This window comes from Leptodactylus fuscus, chromosome 11, assembly GCF_031893055.1.
Source record: "Leptodactylus fuscus isolate aLepFus1 chromosome 11, aLepFus1.hap2, whole genome shotgun sequence".
Lineage (NCBI taxonomy): Eukaryota > Metazoa > Chordata > Amphibia > Anura > Leptodactylidae > Leptodactylus > Leptodactylus fuscus.
In genome coordinates this window covers 66,143,397-66,167,252 of record NC_134275.1, presented here as the reverse complement: position 1 = coordinate 66,167,252, position 23,856 = coordinate 66,143,397, and the positions used below count along the sequence as shown (strand labels likewise).

Below are 23,856 nucleotides of genomic sequence, written 5' to 3'. Positions count from 1 at the left end.
TTGCAGTTGCGTTCGGTATCCTGTTCTGGGGGGGGGACTCCCCATGCGGACTCCCCCGGACGGAATACAAAGCACGATCCTTGTCTGGGTGACACCTCTACTATACTATGTGGCAATGGCTTCCCTGTCCCTCGGAGAGGCTTTGTGTTAGTCAGAAGTGTCCCTTACAGGCAGCGCCTGCATCTATTTGCTTTCATTCTTCAATGAGACTGAATTGTGTATAAATGTGAATATTCCGCTTTGTTTGCAGATTATATTTGACCCTGAAGTTTTCTTCAATATTCTTCTTCCTCCAATTATATTTTATGCAGGATACAGCTTGAAAAGAGTAAGTATGTACGAGTGCCGTGCAGCCATAGATTTTTTTTTTTCATTTTTTTTTAAATTCTATTCCAAGATTTTTATCTACACATGTACAAATACATACGTGTAAACATCACCAACAATTGCATATATAACACTACATCCAAACAGCAGAAGTATAGATTCATGACAGCCTACATACATATGCCGTCTTCATATGTGCACTGGTTGTTCTGTTAGAAGCTTCCATTGCCTCTTAGTGATCATAACACAGTATAATGTCCCTTAGTGTTCCTGACCCGGTATAATGTCCCTTAGTGTTCCTGACACGGTATAATGTTCCTGACACGGTATAATGTCCTTTAGTGTTCCTGACACAGTATAATGTCCCTTAGTGTTCCTGACACGGTATAATGTCCCTTAGTGTTCCTGACACGGTATAATGTCCCTTAGTGTTCCTGACACGGTATAATGTCCCTTAATGTTCCTGACACAGTATAATGTCCCTTAGTGCTCATGACACAGTATAATGTCCCTTAGTGATCATAGCACTGTATAATGTCCCTTAGCGTTCCTGACACTGTATAATGTCCCTTAGTGTTCCTGACACTGTATAATGTCCCTTAGTGTTCCTGACACGGTATAATGTCCCTTAGCGTTCCTGACACTGTATAATGTCCCTTAGCGTTCCTGACACTGTATAATGTCCCTTAGTGTTCCTGACACGGTAGAATGTCCCTTAGCGTTCCTGACACGGTAGAATGTCCCTTAGCGTTCCTGACACGGTAGAATGTCCCTTAGCGTTCCTGACACGGTAGAATGTCCCTTAGCGTTCCTGACACTGTATAATGTCCCTTAGTGTTCCTGACACTGTATAATGTCCCTTAGCGTTCTTGACACTGTATAATGTCCCTTAGTGTTCCTGACACTGTATAATGTCCCTTAGCGTTCCTGACACTGTATAATGTCCCTTAGCGTTCCTGACACGGTATAATGTCCCTTAGTGTTCCTGACACGGTATAATGTCCCTTAGTGTTCCTGACACGGTATAATGTCCCTTAATGTTCCTGACACGGTATAATGTCCCTTAGTGCTCATGACACAGTATAATGTCCCTTAGTGATCATAGCACTGTATAATGTCCCTTAGCGTTCCTGACACTGTATAATGTCCCTTAGTGTTCCTGACACTGTATAATGTCCCTTAGCGTTCCTGACACGGTATAATGTCCCTTAGCGTTCCTGACACTGTATAATGTCCCTTAGCGTTCCTGACACTGTATAATGTCCCTTAGCGTTCCTGACACTGTATAATGTCCCTTAGCGTTCCTGACACTGTATAATGTCCCTTAGCGTTCCTGACACGGTAGAATGTCCCTTAGCGTTCCTGACACGGTAGAATGTCCCTTAGCGTTCCTGACACGGTAGAATGTCCCTTAGCGTTCCTGACACGGTAGAATGTCCCTTAGCGTTCCTGACACTGTATAATGTCCCTTAGCGTTCCTGACACTGTATAATGTCCCTTAGCGTTCCTGACACTGTATAATGTCCCTTAGTGTTCCTGACACTGTATAATGTCCCTTAGCGTTCCTGACACGGTATAATGTCCCTTAGTGTTCCTGACACGGTATAATGTCCCTTAATGTTCCTGACACAGTATAATGTCCCTTAGTGCTCATGACACGGTATAATGTTCCTGACACAGTATAATGTCCCTTAGTATTCCTGACACGGTATAATGTCCCTTAGTGTTCCTGACACGGTATAATGTCCCTTAGTTTTCCTGACACGGTATAATGTTCCTGACACGGTATAATGTCCCTTAGTATTCCTGATACGGTATAATGTTCCTGACCCGGTATAATGTCCCTTAGTGTTCCTGACACGGTATAATGTCCCTTAGTGTTCCTGACACGGTATAATGTCCCTTAGTGTTCCTGACACGGTATAATGTTCCTGACACAGTATAATGTCCCTTAGTATTCCTGACACAGTATAATGTCCCTTAGTGTTCCTGACACGGTATAATGTCCCTTAATGTTCCTGACACGGTATAATGTCCCTTAGTGCTCATGACACGGTATAGTGTTCCTGACACGGTATAATGTCCCTTAGTGTTCCTGACACGGTATAATGTCCCTTAGTGCTCATGACACGGTATAATGTTCCTGACACTGTATAATGTCCCTTAGTGTTCCTGACACGGTATAATGTCCCTTAATGTTTGACACAGTATAATGTCCCTTAGTGCTCATGATACTGTATAATGTCCCTTAGTATTCCTGACACGGTATAATGTCCCTTAGCGTTCCTGACACTGTATAATGTCCCTTAGTGTTCCTGACACTGTATAATGTCCCTTAGTGTTCCTGACACGGTATAATGTCCCTTAGTGTTCCTGACACGGTATAATGTCCCTTAGTGTTCCTGACACGGTATAATGTCCCTTAATGTTCCTGACACAGTATAATGTCCCTTAGTGCTCATGACACGGTATAATGTTCCTGACACGGTATAATGTCCCTTAGTGTTCCTGACCCGGTATAATGTCCTTTAGTGTTCCTGACACGGTATAATGTCCCTTAGTATTCCTGACACGGTATAATGTTCCTGACACGGTATAATGTCCCTTAGTGTTCCTGACCCGGTATAATGTCCTTTAGTGTCCCTGACACGGTATAATGTCCCTTAGTATTCCTGACACGGTATAATGTCCCTTAGTGTTCCTGACACGGTATAATGTTCCTGAAACGGTATAATGTCCCTTAGTGTTCCTGACACGGTATAATGTCCCTTAGTGTTCCTGACACGGTATAATGTCCCTTAGTGTTCCTGACACGGTATAATGTCCCTTAGTGTTCCTGACACGGTATAATGTCCCTTAGTATTCCTGACACGGTATAATGTCCCTTAGTGTTCCTGACACGGTATAATGTTCCTGACACGGTATAATGTCCCTTAGTGTTCCTGACACGGTATAATGTCCCTTAGTGTTCCTGACACGGTATAATGTCCCTTAGTGCTCATGACACGGTATAATGTTCCTGACACTGTATAATGTCCCTTAGCGTTCCTGACACGGTATAATGTCCCTTAGTGTTCCTGACACGGTATAATGTCCCTTAGTGTTCCTGACACGGTATAATGTTCCTGACACGGTATAATGTCCCTTAGTATTCCTGACACGGTATAATGTCCCTTAGTGTTCCTGACACGGTATAATGTCCCTTAGTGTTCCTGACACGGTATAATGTCCCTTAGTGTTCCTGACACGGTATAATGTTCCTGACACAGTATAATGTCCCTTAGCGTTCCTGACACGGTATAATGTCCCTTAGCGTTCCTGACACGGTATAATGTCCCTTAGCGTTCCTGACACGGTATAATGTCCCTTAGCGTTCCTGACACGGTATAATGTCCCTTAGCGTTCCTGACACGGTATAATGTCCCTTAGCGTTCCTGACACGGTATAATGTCCCTTAGTGTTCCTGACACGGTATAATGTCCCTTAGCGTTCCTATAACAGTATAATGTCCTTTAGTTCCTTTCCATACAGTATAATGTCCTTTAGTTCCTTTCCATACAGTATAATGTCCTTTATTTCCTTTCCATACAGTATAATGCTTCCTAATAACTCCCACATAGTATAATACGCTCCACTTACTGTTTAGCTTGCTCCTCTGTTCTATATAATTGTCCTGCCCTTTCTGTTGGCCTCTGTCCATCTATATCATGGTTTTGGTGAAGGACCGATGGATTAGATTAAATGGATGTAACAACATTATCTGAATAGAGCCTTAGCCTTTAAGACCGCCCACTGGACTCCTAATCCCAGAATCAGCAGAGATTTATATGAATTATAGTCAATTGAGGTTTCTTGGGCTCCGCATATGACGGCGATCTTAGTGTCCACTTGTCCATTGTTCTATCCTCCAATAGACCACAACAGACAGCCAACACTAGTGTAACCCCAGCGTTATATTGACTATTACCCCTCTTTTTATTCCCTTTAGAGACATTTCTTCCGAAATCTGGGCTCGATTCTTGCTTACGCCTTCCTGGGGACAGTGATTTCCTGCTTTATGATTGGGTATGTCTTATTCTGCTTCCGGCTACGAACAGACAAATGAAATGTTAGTGGAACTAGGACGGAGATACATAATAAATATTGTATATTTTGGCAGATGAAATAGTTTTTCTCATTTCCTCAGGGCTCTGTTATATGGATGTGTGAAGCTAATGAAAGTCATAGGAACGCTAAACGGAGATTTTTTCTTCACTGACTGCCTGTTTTATGGAGCCATTATTTCTGCAACTGATCCAGGTAAATCCATGGGCTGAATCTACTGTGTATGGTCTGGTGTCTTGGGGGTCCCATTGTTAGGATCCCTGGCAATCATGAGAACAGGGATCCTGTGTTCTTTGATCCTCTTATTCTGCTGGTTGGCAGACTTGCTGGGGGTAAGACCTCCACTAATGGGTTAAACCTTGCAGTGTATATGTCCAGACATATCAGCTCACCTGGGATTCCCGGTTTTCAGGTCCCCTTACCTGGTCACTCCATGAATCGTTTCTTTCACTCAGCTGCCAGGTCATTAGTATTCACTACTATGGGACATCACCTACAAGAAAACGTCGCCTCCGTGCGGGGAATATTAATGTAGTTGTTGCCAAGAGTATTTTAAAGTTTAACTTTACTCATTTGCACTTGCTAGGATTTTAACCCCTGTAACCCTGTAATGTCTGTAAGGCTCTTACCCTACTGACATTATTCATTTCATTAAAGTTTTTTTTTTCTTGTACCAAGCCACAATAGTATGTACTGTCCTGCATAATATATTGTGTATATTATGTATTTTTATATATATTAAGCTATATATATATATATATATATATATATATATATATACCGTATTTTCCGGACTATAAGCCGCACATAAAAACCTACGATTTCCTCAGAAATCGTAAGTGCAGCTTATAGTCCGGTGCGGCTTATATATGGATGGAAGCGGCGGCAAAGACTGCGTGCCGCTTCCATACATACATAAAAGGCACCGTAAGGGTGCATTCACACTACCGAACGCCGGCGTGTATCACAGCCGTACACGCCGGCGTTACAGCAGGGCTGCCGGACACTTCCTATTCATTTCTATGGGAGCCGGCATGCGAGCGCTCCCTATAGAAATGAATGGAAAAAAGCAGTCCATTCATTTCTATGGGGAGCGCTCGCATGCCTGCTCCCATAGAAATGAATAGGAAGTGTCCGGCAGCCCTGCTGTCACGCTGAAACAGAACGTGAAACTTACCCAGCGGTGCAGGGCGGGCGGGCATTCAGGCCTCCTCTGCCTCCGATGTTCCGTCCTTCTCCTCCGGCGCTCGCTGATAATGGCCGGGGCGCATGCGCAATATCATAATGCTTCTACTGCGCATGTGCCCTGGCCATTATCAGCTTGCGAGCGCCGGAGGAGGACGGAACATCGGAGGAAGAGGAGGCCTGAATGCCCGCCCACCCTGCACCGCTCGGTAAGTTTCACATTCTGTTTCAGGATTTTATTTTAAAATGGGGGGGGGGGGGGTAGTTTAATCTAACGTTTACGGTTGGGCTCTATCAGCATGATTTTGCTGATAGAGCCCCTCCTCGCCTGCCGAGCGCTTCCAATAGAAGCGGCTGGCACGCGGGGGGTTAAGCGGCCGCTGGCAAAGTCTGCCTGCCGCCGCTTTCAATAAGATATAATGCGCACCGGACTGCGGCTTATAGTCCGGTGCGCCTTATATATGAACCGAGACGGACTATAAGGCGCTCATGGGCAATGCGGCTTATAGTCCAGTGCGCCTTATAGTCCGTAAAATACGGTATATGGCTTTTGCTATTTGCTTTTGCTATTCAGATGTTGTTTTTGGCAGGATTCAAACCCAGGACTCCAGTGCTGCAAGGCTGCAGTGCTAACCACTGAGCCACTATGTTGCCCCTGTTTAGCTTACATGTTGTGCAATTCTGCGCCCTGTATTCTGCATGAATAATCTGACATAGGCTGTGGATTGTCCATTTACTTAGTCTGAGGTCTGCTGAGGCTTCAGCCTTTCTGGCTCCTTCCTCACTTATGAAAGGCCTTTAATGTTTCCTTCTGTTTTTTAGCCAGTCATAATTGTAACTTGTATGACGTCTTTGCTTTCATCTCTCTTTTTTCTGGTTTTATCTACAGATTTATGGTGACATATTGCAAATCTGATATTTTGTGGTTAAATGACTTTCTGCAATTGTATTATTTCCTTCTGTTTTAGTGACTGTCCTGGCGATATTTCACGAGTTGCATGTGGATGTCGATCTGTACGCCCTTCTCTTTGGTGAAAGTGTCCTAAATGATGCTGTGGCCATAGTTCTGTCATCGTAAGTTGTCTAGTTCCTTCCAGGGAAGTGTGTGTATGTATGTGTATGTACTGTATGTATGTGTGTATATGTATATATATGTTATTTTATAACTCAGTTTGGGTTCTGACTATTGTCAGAATTTCGTCTGCTGTATTCCTGTGTGACCATAGTTCGGGGGATATTGTCACTCCTTAGGGAGAGACCACCATATAGTGTGACCATATTCACTAACATTAGATGCCACTGGCAATACAGCCTTTATGATTGTGATATGTGCGGCCCAATGTTACCCCATAGCTCTAGCCTTAGCCTGAATCTTCTGGATATTTTTAGAAATACTGAGCCATGTGCTTTATGTATGTGATAAATCTCTTATGGCATGCTACAGACAATTCACAACTCTTTCTGTATTTTTTCAGGTCAATAGTTGCGTACCAGCCAGCAGGAGACAACAGCCACACGTTTGACATCACTGCCATGTTTAAGTCGGTGGGAATGTTCTTGGGCGTTTTCAGTGGATCTTTTGCTATGGGAGCCGCCACGGGAGTGCTCACCGCATTGATATCCTTGTCTTTAAGGGCCGTCTACTCCAATACGACGGGTCTTCTTACACTACTGTTTAATCAGGCATTCCAGTTTTTAATTAATTTGTTTATAGAATAGGAAATTCTACAAATTTCTGATGCATATATTTAAAGGAATCCTATCACTCACGCACAATTTTTTTCTGAGTAACACGTTGGAATAGCCTTAAGAGAGGCTATTCTTCTCCTACCTTTCATCTTCTCCGTGTCGCCATTCGCCTACAATCCTGGTTCTTGTCAGTATGCAAATTAGTTCTCTCACAGCACTGGGGGCGTCTCCAATGCTGCGAGAGAACTCTCTTCAGTGCTGCCTCCATCTTCGTCAGTAGCGTCATCTTCAGCCTCTTCTTCCAGCGGTGGCTTGTAACTTCTAGGCCTTGGGCTTTGGGCAGAGCAGACCTCGCATGCCCACAGGCCACAAGAAAATGGCTGCTTGCACAGTATTGTAAGCAGCCATTTTCTCGTGGCCTGTGGGCATGCACAGTCTTCTCTGTCCAAGGCCCGAGGCTTAGAAGTTACACGTAACCGCCGAAAGAAGAGGCTGAAGATGATGCTGCTGACGAAGATGAAGGCAGTGTTGGAGAGAGTTCTCTCGCAGCATTGGAGACGCCCCCAGTGCTGTTTGAGCTCTGGGGCCCGCCCCCAGCGCTGCGAGAGAGCTTATTTGCATTCCGACAAGAACGGGGATTGTAGGCGAACAGTGGCGTGGAGAACACAACGAAAAGAAGAAGAAGAATAGCCTTTCTTTAAAGCTATTCCAACGTGGTACCTAGAAAAAATTGAGTGATAGGATCCCTTTAAAATTCTGCTTCCATACTTTCTTATATCAGTGCAGTTGACCCCCCTATGTACTCAATAGAATGGTATAGCCCATCGATCAGTCCTGTGTAATGCTGATTAGGGACTGAACATGTCATTGGTCATGTTACACCCTACAGATAATGTGGCCCTTGGCATTTTGGGCATGCACAGAGGACAAGGCTAACAGATTTTGATTAAGGCTACTTCACTACGTATTTACATACCTGCCTGGGTCTAGGAGGTTCATACCATGGCAATCTGTCAGTAGATGGTGGTCTTAGGTTGATAATAAAGTTTAAGGGCGCAAGGGACATCCCACAGCAAAAAAGCGCTGCGGGAAAAACCATGGTGGCAACTCATTGCGGTTCTTCCCACAGCGCTTTAGATAGAAGGGTCACAGAATTTTACTTGCAGACTTTCTGATAGTTATATTTATGGGGAAACTGCCGGTGTTTCCGTAGGTATAATTGACATGCTGTGATTTCCAAAACCGTACCGTTTTTGGAAATTGCAGTGTATCTGCACCGCTGTTTTTACCACAAGGTGGGCATGTGATTCGCTAGAATCCCGTCCACTTTGCCCTTACTGTAAAACGCCACCATTTTTCCTGCGGCGTTTCTGTCCCCTGGGGTCCGTGCCTAAATAGGTTACATAATAACAACTGGAACACCCTCCTAAACATAAAGTTTCTTGTTGTCTACGCTTGCCAATGTGTGTGGCCTAAAAATGTTCCTTAACACTTTTCCACGTCACAAAATTCACCAAGCTGCGGGAGTTCCAGCTGCTTGAAACTGGCTTGTTTTTCTTGATGTCTTGGAGCACGTTCCTTCTCGCTGAGGCATGTGGTTATACAGGTTGGTTGGACGACTTTTATATCCGCAGAGCTACTGCAGACAATAACAAACAGCCATATTGATTAAAGAGGTAATGCAATAATACAAAGTTATCCCTTATCCACTGGATAGGCGGCAACGGTAAGATCATTGGGGGTCTGACCAGTGGATCCCCCACCTATTACATTAATGGGGTCCTGAGATGGTCCAACATGTGGACTGATGGAGGTGCTATCATCTATATCAAGTCAGTCTTAGACCTAAATTTTCCATCTGTTTATTGGCACTGTCTAGTTAATGGGGTGCTCCAGGATAGGCTATAAATATCTGATGGGCGGTGAACTAACTGTTGCTTCAACGCACGTAGTATCCGGTGCATGGAGCCGGAATAAGATAGCTTCATGTCCTACATAGTGACCTTGCGCACAAAAATGTTATATAAGGTATGTGGACGCCTTTATGGGAGGCTTAAATAGTGGGAGAGACTCTGCGCCCTGAAACCCCATTTCATATAACATTTTCTTTGGTTGCAGGCGTTGTAGCAGTGCTGTTTTGTGGCATCACTCAGGCGCATTACACCTACAATAATCTATCAACAGAGTCCCAAGTTCGGACAAAACAGGTAGGTCATTAATGTTTCATCATCAAAAGTCCCATTTCCATTTGAAAAATAGAAATATGCATTCTACAAGGATATTCCCATCTTGTTGTTTATGACTAGTATATCAATAGGGTATCCCTTAAATGCCTGATAGAGATTGAGAGAGTAGGACGCCATTTATCCCCTGAGCAGGCAGTCTGGGTTATTTTCAGAAATCCCATACAATAGAATGGAGACACCCGCACCCTGCGCAGCCCTCTCTCATTCACTTGTGACACCAAACAGGGACCATTCATGGAATAGATATGGATGCACTAGAGATGAGCGAGTAGTATTCGATCGAATACCTCCCCTGCATAGTTATAGGTGTAAAAAAGCACCAGGGAAGGCGGGAGGGGACTCGTATTTTTACTGCGTTTACCGCGTGGTATTTGACCGATTACACCAATAATGATGCAGGGCAGGTATTCGGTCGAATACTACTCGCTCATCTCTAGTCTGCACCGATCTAGCTTTTATTGCATATACTGTAGATCTAGTCCTAAATGCCAAGACAGGAATAACCCTTGAAGCACATTTTACATGTAAAAGCAAATCTGCAATTTACTCCGTTTTGCTGGGTCATGTTTCACGCTTGTTACAATTCTATTGATTGAAAATGTCCTATGTATTTGTCATTTGGGGGGCTTCTAGCGATCCAGTTGTTATAAGATGGTCTCCGTATCTTATAGCTGTCTAGGATTGGAAAAACATTGCTGATGTATCATTAGACTTGACCATGGAGTATGTGCGGCGTTGCAGCTCAACTTCATTCTGCTAGTACAGGAACCTGATGGATTATTGTGGTGCCGTTTAAGAAGAACGTAACATTTTTGACAGTCTTGGACAACATTTTTAGGGTCTATCAGGCTACTTTTAGGAAGGTTCTGCCTTACTAGAATGGCACAGATAGGGGCCACACAGTGGCTCAGTGGTCAGCACTGCAGCCTTGCAGCGCTGGAGTCCTGGTGTTCAAATCCCGCCAAGGGCAAAAAACCATCTGCAAGGAGTTTGTATGTTCTCCTCGTGTTTGCATGGATTTCCTTCTCATATTCCAAAGACATATTGATAGGGAAAAATGTACATTGTGAGCTCTATGTGGGCTCACAATCTACAGGAGAAAAAAATAAAATGGCACAGATAAGCCCACATCTTCTGAACAATGTGTAAACTAAACATTATATGTGGACGTGTTCTTGTTCCATGCTAATTGATTTTTTTTTTTTTCTCCTTACAGCTATTTGAGCTTTTGAATTTTTTGGCAGAAAACTTCATCTTTTCCTACATGGGTCTTGCACTGTTCACGTTCCAGAAACACGTCTTCAATGTCACATTCATTCTGGGAGCTTTCGTATCCTTGGCCAACACGTATATGTGTCTGTGTGCATATAGCAGAAGTTCAGGTTAACTGCTATATCCGTGTGTGTGTACATGTGTATGTGTGTGTGTGTGTGTGTGTGTATATGTATATATATATATATATTAGATTAGATGTAAACTTTTTATAGTGTGATATCTTATTGGACAACAAAAAACATTATTGTAAAAACCTTTTTCAGTGACTTTTCCTTGGCTTTGGTTGTCTTCTGTGATAAGCTCTCACGCTGAAGATGTTTGGGTTAACTCTGCTACATCTGTATACATATTTTCTGATTGTCTCAACATGCTCATTGCTGGTATATTTTTAGGATGTGACCCTTGCTAGTCAACAAGATAAGATAATCCTTTAATAGTCCCACTATGGGGAAATTCATTAGGAAAGTGCAACTCCATCTTTTTTTAGAGCCCATTATAGTCCATACTAGTTGGACAAGCCTAATTCCAGTTGTAACTTTAGCTTTCTACCTGAAGTCTTAAGGTGTACCTCCAATTTTAAAGCAACTTCTCATAAATGACTAGTACAGGTAAATGTACATACACATGGCAGCCTGCAGAAATCTTACCTGAAACTTCAGAATTTATAAGCAACATACAGTATTTTCTTTGGGCAATGCTACACTTTAATAATAAAGCATACCTCCTGTTAGAAACCTCTATTCACAAATGAATAATACAGGCGAATACAAGAAACTTATATCTTATATAAGGAGATTGTTTCCTTCTCCACATATTTAGCTGTTCTCCTGCTCCTTATCTTCAATGTGACTGCTTATTTACATTATATGTCTCTGTATGCAGCCTCACATACAGAGCTCTATGGAGAAGGTGGTCGAGTAGAAGACTCCTACTGGCTAATTGATTTATTGCCTCATTCTGTGTACTAGCAGCCTCTTATCTACAAACCTAGCAGGGCTCAGTGTACAATGTAGCAGAGTGTAGGAGCAGCAGTTATATAGGATGTCTTTTCTGTCCCCCCCTCCCCTCTTTATATGCCCATTATACAGTATATTTAGACTTCAGCATCAGTTCCTTAATGGACATCATACAGATCGCAGTCTTCCTTGGAAGAGCAGCCAATATTTATCCACTTTCATTCTTGCTTAACCTGGGGCGAAGAAACAAGATCGGCTCCAACTTTCAGCACATGATGATGTTCGCAGGTACGGCTCATAAGAACAGTGTCCGTAAGACCACGTGAAGGCACTAATCTTTATTAGCCGACGATCCTTGGCTGATCTGCTGTCACGTGATGGGGACGTCTTTATACGTGACCCTGTAATGTATTGCATTGGAATCAGGCTCAGATCTTATTTCAGTATCCTATAGAGCTTGTCTCTAATATCTGCCACAACCTATAGGAAGAGTGACACTATATTTACAATGGTACTACGTTATATAACTACTTTCTCTTCCCTCAGGTCTACGTGGAGCGATGGCCTTTGCCTTGGCTATTCGAGACACCGCGACCTATGCTAGACAGATGATGTTTTCAACTACTCTTCTAATAGTGTTTTTCACTGTATGGGTATTTGGAGGCGGCACAACCCCAATGTTATCATGTTTACATATCAGGTATGGATCTCTCTGTGCTTACTGCTCTTATATACTGTCATGTTTGTATCCAATTAGAAACATTTTAGAATTCATCAGACTGTGCAAATTCACATTTCTCAACAAGAATTAAAGGGAGGCTTTCACCAGAGCCCAGCATATCCTAGAACCCAGCCCCGCAGATAGGTCGGGGTCACTTGTGGCATATCTTGTGTTCTGTGTCTTCCTTGCCTAGATGCCACCATTGACCCTATAAATGCATTGCTGCTTACCACTTTGGAACAATAGCAATTCCCTTGCTGCTCCATAGTGCTGCAGTACAAGTCTATGGAAGAATACTATCAAGGGGAAGGCATCAGAGTAATAAGGGTAGTTAAGAAACTTGTAGTGACTGTGATGGGACTGTGTATGTAACATTGTAAAGAATTCTCTGTTTCCGAGGGTAAGGAGAGGGAACATATAACTTGTTTTAAAGGGGGTGGTGTAATTTTTTATTTATGGCCCATCCTTAGTAGTTGAGGTGAAGCATTGGTGTACGGTCACTTTACAAGGCAAGGAGCTGACTGCCTATGCAGGTGTATACTGGTGTCAGATGTGGCCCCAAACAGCTGATGCAATATCACCGATCATAATATATATATATCATAATATAGTCAGTAGTATATAACGGTTTAGGTAAATGCTATAGGACACCGTTTCATCCGACTGGGATGAAATGTGACACAGGGACGGTTGTGATGTGCATGGGTACCATCAGATATGTTTTTAAAACTGCCTCCTTTCCAGTAATGCTGCATGTCTGTGATCCTAATAATGTATTTTTTCTAAGTGTGCACGACTGGCTTTTTCATAAATGGACTTTTCCAGCCTGTTAAATACATATTAACCACTAGGTGTCGCTTTATCGCTTTTATCAGACAATCCATACTCGTCAACTAAAATTCCCCGCTGGGAAGTATTAAGTCCAGCGCTAGATCTTTCCTTAGTCTTCTCAATTAAATAGTTTTGGAGCCAGTCACTCAGGTTGAGATCACATCTGCATGTAGGACCTTATTCACACCAGCATTAGCCTCTGTCTATTATGGAGAGAGAAAGAGGGCTTGGCAATGTCTCTGTGAACCTTCTCTGTCTATATGAGGCAAAAGTGGATGGATGTGTGCTGGGTACCTATGAGTATATTGGGGACCTCTGTTGTAGATTGTGTATGATTTTACATATATAACCGTATCTTGTATTGCTTTCCAGAGTGGGCGTGGATGCGGACCCCGACCAAGCGGTAAATATAATTTCCATGATAGTAATGTTGTGTAGGGTTTTTATTCTCTTGAATGGACTATGTTTGATGTGAATATTCTCTTCTGGTATTGGTGTGTGTGGTGTAGGTGTATTCAATGGCGGGCAGAGATCGGAGCAGGAAGCTGGAAAAAAGAAGCATCCTGCTTGGTCTTGCCGCAGATGCCAAAGCTGATTCAGCTGCAGGGGCCGAGGCGTGAGACTCCCCGCTGAGTAGGCCCATCAATTGGGCCTTATCATTGTGGAAAGCCAATAGTCTGCTGGAAGAGGAATCTGAGGCACAATGACCCCTCAATTCCTGTCCATTTTCCACCATTGACCACAGCATAATAATGGATTTATTAAAGGGATACTATCATATGATACCCTTTTTTTTTTTTTTCTCCCTAACACGTAGGAATAGCCTTAAGAGAGGCTATTCTTCTCCTACCTTTAGATAAATTTTCTGCGCCGCTGTTCGGTAGAATCTGGGTTTTCTTAGGTATGCAAATGAGTTCTCTCATAGCACTGGGGGCGTCCTCAGCACTCAAACCACACTGGGGGCGTGCCCGATGCTGCAGGAGAAATCTCCAGCGACGCCTCCATCTTTTTCTGATACGCCCTCTCCCTGAGCCTTCTTACATCCTGGGTTTCAATCTTCTAGGCCTCAGACAGAGCAGACTGCGCATGCCCAGGCCACAAGAAAATGGCTGCTTACACCAGCTTACTGTGTAGGCGGCCATTTTCTTGTGGTCCGGGCATGCGCAGTCTGCTCTGTCTGAGGCCTAGAAGATTGAAACCCAGGACAGAAGAAGACACAGGCCATTCCAGAAGAAGATGGAGGCATTCGCTGGAGAGTTCTCTCTCAGTATTGGGCACACACCCAGTGCTGCAAGAGAACTCAGTTGCATTCCGAAGAAAAACAGGATTCTACCGAACGGCAGCATGGAAAAGACATCTAAAGGTAGGAGAAGAATAGCCTTTCTTAAGGCCATTCCTATGTGTTATTGAGAAGAAAAGGGTAACCAATGATAGGATCCCTTTAAAATAACCTACTCAGACGAACCTTCAGAACTAGGATCCCAGTATATGAAGTACCAGTGACGCATGCACAGTGATATCTCTGCCAGTCCCATAGATGAATTGAGAAGTGATTCTGTTTTTAGAAAAAGAAAATCCCTTTCTCCTATATTGCTGCATAACAAGATGGATATTTTTCATTCATTATCTGGGGAGAGATGAGTCAAACGTATTGGACTTTTAAAGGTGATGTCTGACATAGGGGTATTAGATAGTGGAGACAACAGGACAAGTCATCAGTATGTGATCGGTGGGAGTCTGATATCTGGGCTGTGCACCATGTAGCTCATCTGGCTGCCAGAAGCCATATGTAAGGTGTATATACAGCAGCTTTAAAGGGTTATTTCCATTTTGGCAAATAACTGCTGATATGGAAGTAACTGCTTCTAAACCCAATCCCTTGGACAGTACTTACAGGAACAGCTGGGCACGTCTGCTCTGTGCTCTAATCCATAACTTCTATAGAGGTGAATGGGATCTACAGAAACAGTGTAGCAGAGCTGAGCTACAATGTATTCCTCAGAGCTTGTTCACACTGAGTTTTTTGGCTTCAGATTTTGGCGCGGAATCCACCTCAAAATCTGCTGCCGAAACCAGCTCCCATTGACTTCAATGGGGGTCGCTCGCTTCTTTTTTCTGCTAGCTAGTAGCTGGGGAAAAAGAAGCGAGATGGCCCTTCTCGCCGTGGAGCGCCGAAGGATACCGATCCCTTATTTATATTAACTCTTTGTTTTTTTAATTGTTTTAATATTAATCTAGCTATGTACATTAATAATATACACTTACAGAGACCTTCGGTACCGAAGCAAGAGGACGTTACAGCACGGCGTAGAAATCTACTGTAAAAGCGGATTAGCATCATTGTGATGTAACGCCTCAGCAATGCAAACAGACTAAAGCTCTGAGTCTTAATGTGTTTGCGTAGGTGGCTCCCTAAACTGACAGACATTGCGCCCCCTTGTTTCTCTAAGATCAAATAACAAGGCAAGATGTGTAATCTGATAGGGATGACAATGGCACACATGTACGTGTCTGCAGATTCCAGGAAAGTCTTTGCTAGCAGCTGTAGAAGGGGCAGACGGCTCCGCCTGTGAGAAGAGGAAACATTTCCCTGAAGGAATCCGAAAAATGCTTAAAACTTTAAATATAGAAATCTACATGTGGGGGGATATAATATATAGTGTATATACCGTACGTGAAAGGGAGCCTGTCAGCAGGATCGGCCTGTAGTTTTCCTTGGTAAAATGAGTAATAAAATTCCCGCGCCGGTTCCACTGTAGCTGAATTTCAAACAAATCCCCTCCCTCTGTTACCAGGAGCCGTCATTGTTGACCCCGCACGCCATGTGCTAAGTCATATGTGCGTTACATCAGTCCTAATCTTCACGCCATTCCTGATAAAATGATATTTCCTCCTGGTCGTATTATCTGCGGTTCTGGGCGGCTTCGCTCCACATACAGTCATTTCCATGTTGCGTTATTAACCCTTTGTCATTACAGGGAATTCCAGAGAATGAACGGAGAAGTACCAAAGCGGAGAGCGCCTGGATTTTTAGACTGTGGTATAACTTTGATCACAAGTATCCTTTGATTCGTGAAGATATGGTTAACACTTTCCTTATCGTTCCAAGATCCTATTTGCTCTCATTTAGAAGAAGGACGAGAATTTTTCATTGCACGCTGATGGGGTTAATGTCTTGATATAAGGAGGTGAATGAGAAGTGGCAAAACAAAATCCTCGCAGTCATTTTTGCAAGTGGGGTGGAATATTTTTGGTATCTGGGAATGGTGAAGCAAGGAACACTTCTGTTAGCCGAAATGGAAAGCCACTGGCCTCCTTGTAAGGTAACACAGTATGAGAGATGCTGGTTTTGGAGGATTGTCAATCGTTGACCTCCCCTTTGTACATCTTTATCTTGTTAATTGACAAAAATAAATTAACACTTCTATTTCTGAGGCGTGGTTCACATCTGCATTCAGTATTCCATTCGGGGAATCCACTTGGGGACCCCCCCTCCCAATAGAAATCTATACGCAATTAAAAGTGGTTAGCTGAGAAACCACACGGACCCCATAGACTATGATGGAATCTGTGTGGTTTCCGCTCGGCGTCTGCACGAATCATGCAGAAGCCGAGCGGACCCCATTATAGTCTATGGGGACATGATTCGTGCGGACGCCGAGTGGAAGCCACAAGGATTCCATCATAGTCTATGGGGTCCGTGTGGTTTCTCAGCTAACCGCTTTTTAATGTGTATAGGTTTCCATTCGAGGGTCCCCAAACGGATTCCCTGAACAGAATACCGAACGCAGATGTGAACCGGGCCTAAAGGTATTCTTATTTTGCAGAATTTCTTCCACGCCAACCTAAATCTTTTGCACAGTACTGTACATAGTTAAATTTATTTGGTCAACTCCTAAGCATGAGAGTACTTCAGTTTTGGGAAAGTAACCTACAATAGAAGAATGCGGTTTTATAAGTCTAAGTCCTTTGTGATACAAATGTTTTTTTTGCAGTTTTTCTTAACCTTTTTTTTAGTTATTTAAAACCCCTGCTAACCCACAGTGGACCTCCCCTCACCGCTACACTTCCCAGTTGTTGTGGCCCACTTGCAAGATGCCTAACAAGTCCTCAAGCCTATGAGGTAAGATGGCCAAGCGTATGGTTACTCACTGAAGTTGATTTGATATAGGCCATAGGTTCACACCTGATTTTGGGTTTTTAGTTTGTGGGGACCCTTGGAGGTGTTTTATTGTCTAGGCCAATTTGGCTTGATTTTTAGGGATCCAAGAGAAGGAAAGGCACGTCTAGAAGCTCTGCGGCATAGACTGTATAAGTACATTATGTCCATGAAAAGAGTTTTCTACCAATGGATCATAAGTGATTTAACCAGCAACAAACTTGGGTCAGGGTTGTCTGTTGACATCTGTAGTCTTATACCATTGGGTGTTACCTATGTCTTTTAGTAGGCTTACATCCAGGAAGGCGAAAGCTGCCTCTTTAGTGTTACCTGTTGGCGGGAACTACCCTAAAAGTCAATGTTTGACCTTTTTAAGAGGCTTTGCCAAATTACTTCTCTCTAAGCAGCAGACTGAGAATTTCCACCAGAAGAAATAGTGGAAGATCACCTTGTCAGCCATTACTATCCTAATAAACCAGACCAAGTCATGTACACTAAGCCCTTTTAAAGGGGCTCTATCAGCAAAATTATGCTGCTAGAGCCCCACATATGCGTCAATAGCCTTTAAAAAGGCCATTCAGGCATTGCTAATATTATATTAAACTAACCCTCCCCCCCGTTTTAACATAATACCCTAAAAAGGAATATAATAATCATACCGTATCGTACACGCTGGGCGGGCATGCTCGGTCTGACGTCATCTTTAGCCACGCCTACATCTTCTTTCTTCTTGCAGCGATGTCCCCAGGTCCCGTCTTCCTTGTCTTCTTCTTCCGGCGTCATTGCTTGTAATCCTGTGCCGGAGCAGTAGCAGGGGAGCTTAGCATACTGAGCATGCTCAGTTCCCCTGCTACTGTGCCGGTGTGGGATTACAAGCATTGACGCCGAAAGAAGTAGACGAGGAAGACGGGACCCAAGGACATCACTGCAAGAAGAAAGAAGATGTAGGTGTGGCTAAAGGAGATGTCAGACCGTGCATGCCCGCCCAGCGTGCACGATACGGTATGATTATCATATTCTTTTTTAGGGTATTATTTTAAAACGGAGGGGTCGTTTAATATAACATTATCATGCCTGAATGGCCTTTTTAAAGGCTATTCATGCACATGTGGGGCTCTAGCAGCATGATTTTGCTGATAGAGCCCCTTTAAGAAGCAGCACATCCTGTGCTGAAAAATTCAGGTACTCCAATGTCCGACTCTGCCTCCTGCTTAGTGGGCCACAATGAGAATGACAGCTGTGCCCGTGAAGGGTTCAGGACTTCCTCCCCAACACCCCTTTGCTAGCTATGCATGTAGTCTGTACAGGTGGTTGGTTACTATATAGTGGTCTGTGCCTGCAAGTTTCTTTTACCTTCTAGTTAATAGTCATAACAAGGGAGTGCGCACTATTTTCTTGTGTATAGCAGTCATGAGACACTTGCTGCTAGCCCTAGAGACCTGGCAGCGGTTACGACTCCGAGTGTTGGCAAATAGCGTTTACTTCTGTGAAGTGTGGCACTTGACACTGTATAGTCTGTAAGTAGCTGGAATAGGCAGTGACACACCGGCGGTTCCTGTTATTGTCAGTGATTTGTTATTTAGGCACAGGAAACCATTTAGACCTCATTTATGAAAACTAAGGAAACAAAATAAATCTTTGCTGCCCGATAAGAATTTAGCGTCTATTTCTTTAAACTGTGTCGGCATGATGATGGCTACAAAGTAATCGGGGCAACACGGTGGCTCAGTGGTTAGCACTGCAGCAGAGTCAACAAGGAGTTTGTATGTTCTCCCCGTGTTTGTGTGGATTTCCTCCCATTCTACAAAGACATACTGATAGGAAAAAACATGTACATTGTGATCCCTATATGGGGCTCACAATCTACATAAAAAAAAAAAAAAAGTCATTGGGGCATCAGTGAGGGCATTAACTGTGCAAAATACAAAGCAAAGTTTCTCCTGAAAGGACTGAAGGGAACGGTCCTGCAGAAGTTACCGTATCTGTTACCGAACTTATTGGTCCTTCTTCCTCCTGATCACTGTTGTTTGGGCCCCCAATGTTCGGACATCATGGATTGGGGATAAGTGTCCATCACTGCATAGCCCCTTTAATATTGGACCGGACACCTGGTGCTGTAGGTGCCACAGCTCGCCCAGTTGGGCAGATAATGTAATATTGTCTAAGCTTTACACGGCACAGACCTAGACTAGAATGTTTTAAACTGCGCAAGATTTTTACAAGTGTCTAATTCTGTTGAGTCGAACTTTACACAATGTCTTGGTTGGCCTAGTTGGATTAAGTGGGCAGCAGAATTGAGGATGGACTGGAGGGGACCAAGGTCATTCACTGGGAGGTCACAGAGAAGAATCTATATGGGAGGTGAGGACTAGCATTTTTGCAGTTTCGGAGGTGCGGATAGAGCAGATGTGATGGATGCTTTTGAGTTGGAGGTGATAAGAGGTGTTGAGAATGTGAAACTTGAAGGACTGGGCAGAAACAAAGGTCCCCCCAAGGCAGTGGGGGTATTATAGGGATCCTATCATTAAAACGACATTTATTCTCGATAACACATAGGAATAAACTTGGAAACTCTTTCCTACCTTTATATGTCTTCATATAAATGTCGCACCGCCATTCAGTAGAAATCCCGGTTTTCTTCGGTATGCAAATGAGTTCTCTCGCAGCACTGGGGGTGTCCCCAATGCTGCGAAAGAACTCTCCAGCAACGCCTCCATCTTCTTCTGGAATGGCCTCTCCCTGCTTCTTCTTCCGGTGCTGGGGAAAAACTTTTATGCATGCGCAGTCAGCTCTGCCATCAGGCCTCGGGCAGAGCCGACAGTGCATGCCCGCCTGGTGTAAGCGGCCATTTTCTTATGGCCAATTACCTAGTAAACTGGGGTAAGTGGCCACGAGAAAATGGCTGAACACATGTGTAGTCGGCTCTGCCTGAGGCCTGATGGCAGAGCCGACTGCGCATGCGTAACAGTTTCACCCCAGCGCTGGAATAAGATGCGGAGAGAGGCCGTTCCTGAAGAAGATGGAAGCGACGCTAGAGACTTCTCTTGCAGCACTGGGAACACCCCCAGTGCTGTGAGAGAACTCATTTTTGTACCGAAGAAAACCGGGATTTCTACCGAACGGCGGCACGGAGAAGACATCTAAAGGTAGGAGAATAGCCTTTCTTAAGGCTATTCCTACGGGTTTGTCAGAAAAATACACATTTTAATGATAGGATCCCTTTAAGGCCACACAGTTGCATTTATATGAACCTAGTAGTCTCATCCAATTAATGTACAAAATACGGTTGGAGGTTCAGTATGTTTATTCTCACCATACGCTCATTTTGTGTTATGGTTCCTATTTCAGAACCAGGAGCAGCTAAAGGATGACGACTCAGATCTGATATTAAATGACGGGGACATCAGCCTAACCTACGGTGACACCACGGTCAGTACAGAACCTGCAGTATCCAGGAGAGGAATAGGAAACCCCTCCGAGGACGGCATTGATCAGGAGCTTACTTGTGGGGACCACGAGTTCATTTTAAGAGGAACCCGTCTTGTCATGGAAGAATGTGAGACTCCAGGAAACCTGCAAGTCACCAGAAAGCCAAGCCCCATGTAGTTCCTAATTTTTATGGGGGGGAAGGAGTTGTGTATTTTGCCAATAACATTTTTTTTGTGTGTTTTTTTTTAATCATGACGATATGTTGTACTACCTACTGCATGGCTCCCATTGTTCGGGCTGTATAAACGCTATTTATACGGCATCAGAAGGAACTCTTCATCTTGATGTTGCGAGCGAACATCAAGCTCCATGTTTGTTTGATTGCACTTTACGTGAAACCATCCAAAAAATGTATGGTGGTGACACAATGCTCTATGGCGGGTACAGCGGCCCAGATAGTTGCCAATGGTTTTCTTTAAGTTACTTGAAATATTACACGGGGGAGGGGGTTTGGTGATTTATTTTTTAAAATTTTTTTTTTTTGTATCTTCACTGTTGGGCTGCCAGTCCGTGGCGTTTGTTGTATAATTTGTTGTAATGTCCTGCTGGCAGCCGATGGTGATCCATCTCTATTAATTCGAGCCAAAATCTTGTTCTCCATCTTTCTCTCGGTCTTTTCTTTCCTTCTTGCATTTTGTTTTGTTCCCTAGTAGTTAAAAGAGCAAATTTTCAGCTTTTTTTTTTTTTCCAGCCAAAACGTGTTTTAAGAAAAGGATTTCCAAGCCAAAGTTTATTTTTAAATGCACATTCCACAGGAGGCTGTCGAAACGCAGCACAACTATTGTGAAACCCCATCTAGCTCTTATAGGTTGGTAGAAAATCCTGGGAGAGAGGCCTCAGCTATCTATAGAAGAGGCCATCAAACCCCAAAGTACACAGCTTTGCAAGTGCCACTTTAGAAGGGGATCCAAGGAACGATGCATGGGAATGTTTTTGGAGATGTGTCAAGGTTGTGGTTATGGGGGAAAATCTTATTTAGGGCTTCAGCTTGTGATACACTTTAGATGTGCCCTGGCAGAACCTGTAGGTTTTATGCAGTAGCATCTTAAAGGGATTCTATCATTAAAATCAAATTATTTTCTTGATCGCACGTAGGAATAGCCTCAAGAAAGGCTATTCTTCTCCTACCTTTAGATGTCTTCTCCGCGCTGCCGTTCCGTAGAAATCCCGGTTTTCCTCTGTATGCAAATGAGTTCTCTCGCAGCACTGGGGGCGTCCCCAATGCTATGAGAGAAATCTCCAGCGACGCCTCCATCTTCTTCAGGAATGGCCTCTCTGCTCATGTTCTTCCAGTGCTGGGTTCAAACTTCTAGGCCTCGGGCAGAGCCGACTGCGCATGCCCACAGGTCACAAGAAAATGGCCGCTTACACCAGCTTACTGTGTAAGCGGACACAAGAAAAATGGGTGGGCATGCGCAGTCTCCTCTGCCTGAGGCCTAGAAGTTTGAACCTAGCTCTGGAAGAAAACGCGCAGAGAGGCCATTACTGAAGAGGATGGAGGCGGTGCTGGAGATTTCTCTCGCAGCATTGGGGACGAAAACCGGGATTTCTACCAAATGGCGGCGCAGAGAAGAATAGCCTTTCTTGAGGCTATTCCTATGTGTAATCGAGAAAAAATGTGATTTTAATGATAGAATCCCTTTAAACTTGAGTGCACGTCTGTGTTCGGGGTACCTGTTCTTATGGTATGAAAAACTATCCATCTTTTGACAAAACCCAAATAACACCATTGCCTATAATGGGATCCATTGGGTGTCTGTTATGTTTTTTTACAGACCTCTCTGGATGTAAAAGGATTTTTTCATCCAGGATTTTTGCTAGACTCTAAGTGTGAACGTAGTGTCCTATATATGGAGACCTCCTACCTATCCTCCAATGGCAGATCTTTCCCAATCCTTTTTAGTTTGGGCTTTCCCCCCTTCCCCATTCAGGACACATGCCAAGCTGGGCCAGCATGTATATGGAGGAGTAGACTGAAATACCGCCATTTAAGCATTTTGCTCATCACTGCCTTATATGTATGGCTAGCTTTATTGTCACCAAGCTGTAGTCCAGTGTTTCCCAACCATAATACTGTAGAAGAACCCCCACCCCAAAAAAATGTTTCATCTACTGGGAAGTCCTTAATGCCATTCATGCCTTAAATAAGCTTTAATACGTTCTATACTTCTTGTCCAGTTCTACAATTTGGCTCCGATACTACTTGCAAAGCATCTCTGAGAAGGCCAAAAACCCATTTGCAATTTCTTTTGCAAAAAACACAGGTCGTCCTGATCAGGACTCGCTGAACCCCAGAGAAACCTTTGTCTAACCCGACCTCTCCATTCACATTCATCTTGGCAAATATGGATAAACTTGATGGTTGGTGTCCCTTTAAACATATGGCTATCGAAATAGGAAAGCTGTAGCTCCGACTGTTCTCCTGTTTTTTGGGGGGATTTATTCTTTATTCTCTCAACTTTTTATTCTCACTTTGTTTACGGCTTAAGACTTTTTTGCGCTAGAATGTATTGCTACAAAATGTATTGATGTCCGTTGTGTAGTGAAGTAATCCTTAGTAGTATTATCCCTGCTCGGCTAGTATTCTTAACTTTTCTTGAGAGGGGTTATGGCGCTCACGCTATCTCCTTTTGTACAGTACCTCTGCGAATAGAGAAGGGGTTGTCCAACAGGTCAAATACGTCTTAAAAAGATTCAGAATCTGTTAAAAAAAAATAATACAAGTCCAATACTCCCCTCCGGATCTCCTGTCCAACCTGTTCCAAGGTCTCTCTTTTCTCTACTTGTTCCTATTGACACAGGAGTCATCTCTTGTGTGCCGAAAGGGGTCAAAATGTGGTGAGGATCTGAAGTAGGACAGAGCAGCAGGTATAA

The 23,856-nt window shown here is 43.6% G+C and overlaps 1 protein-coding gene across 1 annotated transcript in view; it reads left to right on the top strand.

Annotated features, from left to right (window-relative positions):
- The window catches only part of SLC9A6 (solute carrier family 9 member A6), a 34,823-nt gene extending 12,483 nt beyond the window's left edge, over positions 1-22,340 (top strand). The window contains exons 3-16 of the mRNA XM_075259289.1: positions 251-328; positions 4,316-4,392; positions 4,514-4,626; positions 6,585-6,690; positions 7,092-7,233; positions 8,806-8,911; positions 9,424-9,512; positions 10,768-10,881; positions 11,959-12,070; positions 12,329-12,482; positions 13,707-13,737; positions 16,313-16,392; positions 17,352-17,457; positions 20,842-22,340. Of these exons, the coding sequence (XP_075115390.1) occupies positions 251-328; positions 4,316-4,392; positions 4,514-4,626; positions 6,585-6,690; positions 7,092-7,233; positions 8,806-8,911; positions 9,424-9,512; positions 10,768-10,881; positions 11,959-12,070; positions 12,329-12,482; positions 13,707-13,737; positions 16,313-16,392; positions 17,352-17,457; positions 20,842-21,099 (1,566 nt within the window). The 3' untranslated portion in view covers positions 21,100-22,340. The remainder of the gene's footprint in view (positions 1-250; positions 329-4,315; positions 4,393-4,513; positions 4,627-6,584; positions 6,691-7,091; positions 7,234-8,805; positions 8,912-9,423; positions 9,513-10,767; positions 10,882-11,958; positions 12,071-12,328; positions 12,483-13,706; positions 13,738-16,312; positions 16,393-17,351; positions 17,458-20,841) is intronic.
- Positions 22,341-23,856: the final 1,516 nt, after the last annotated feature.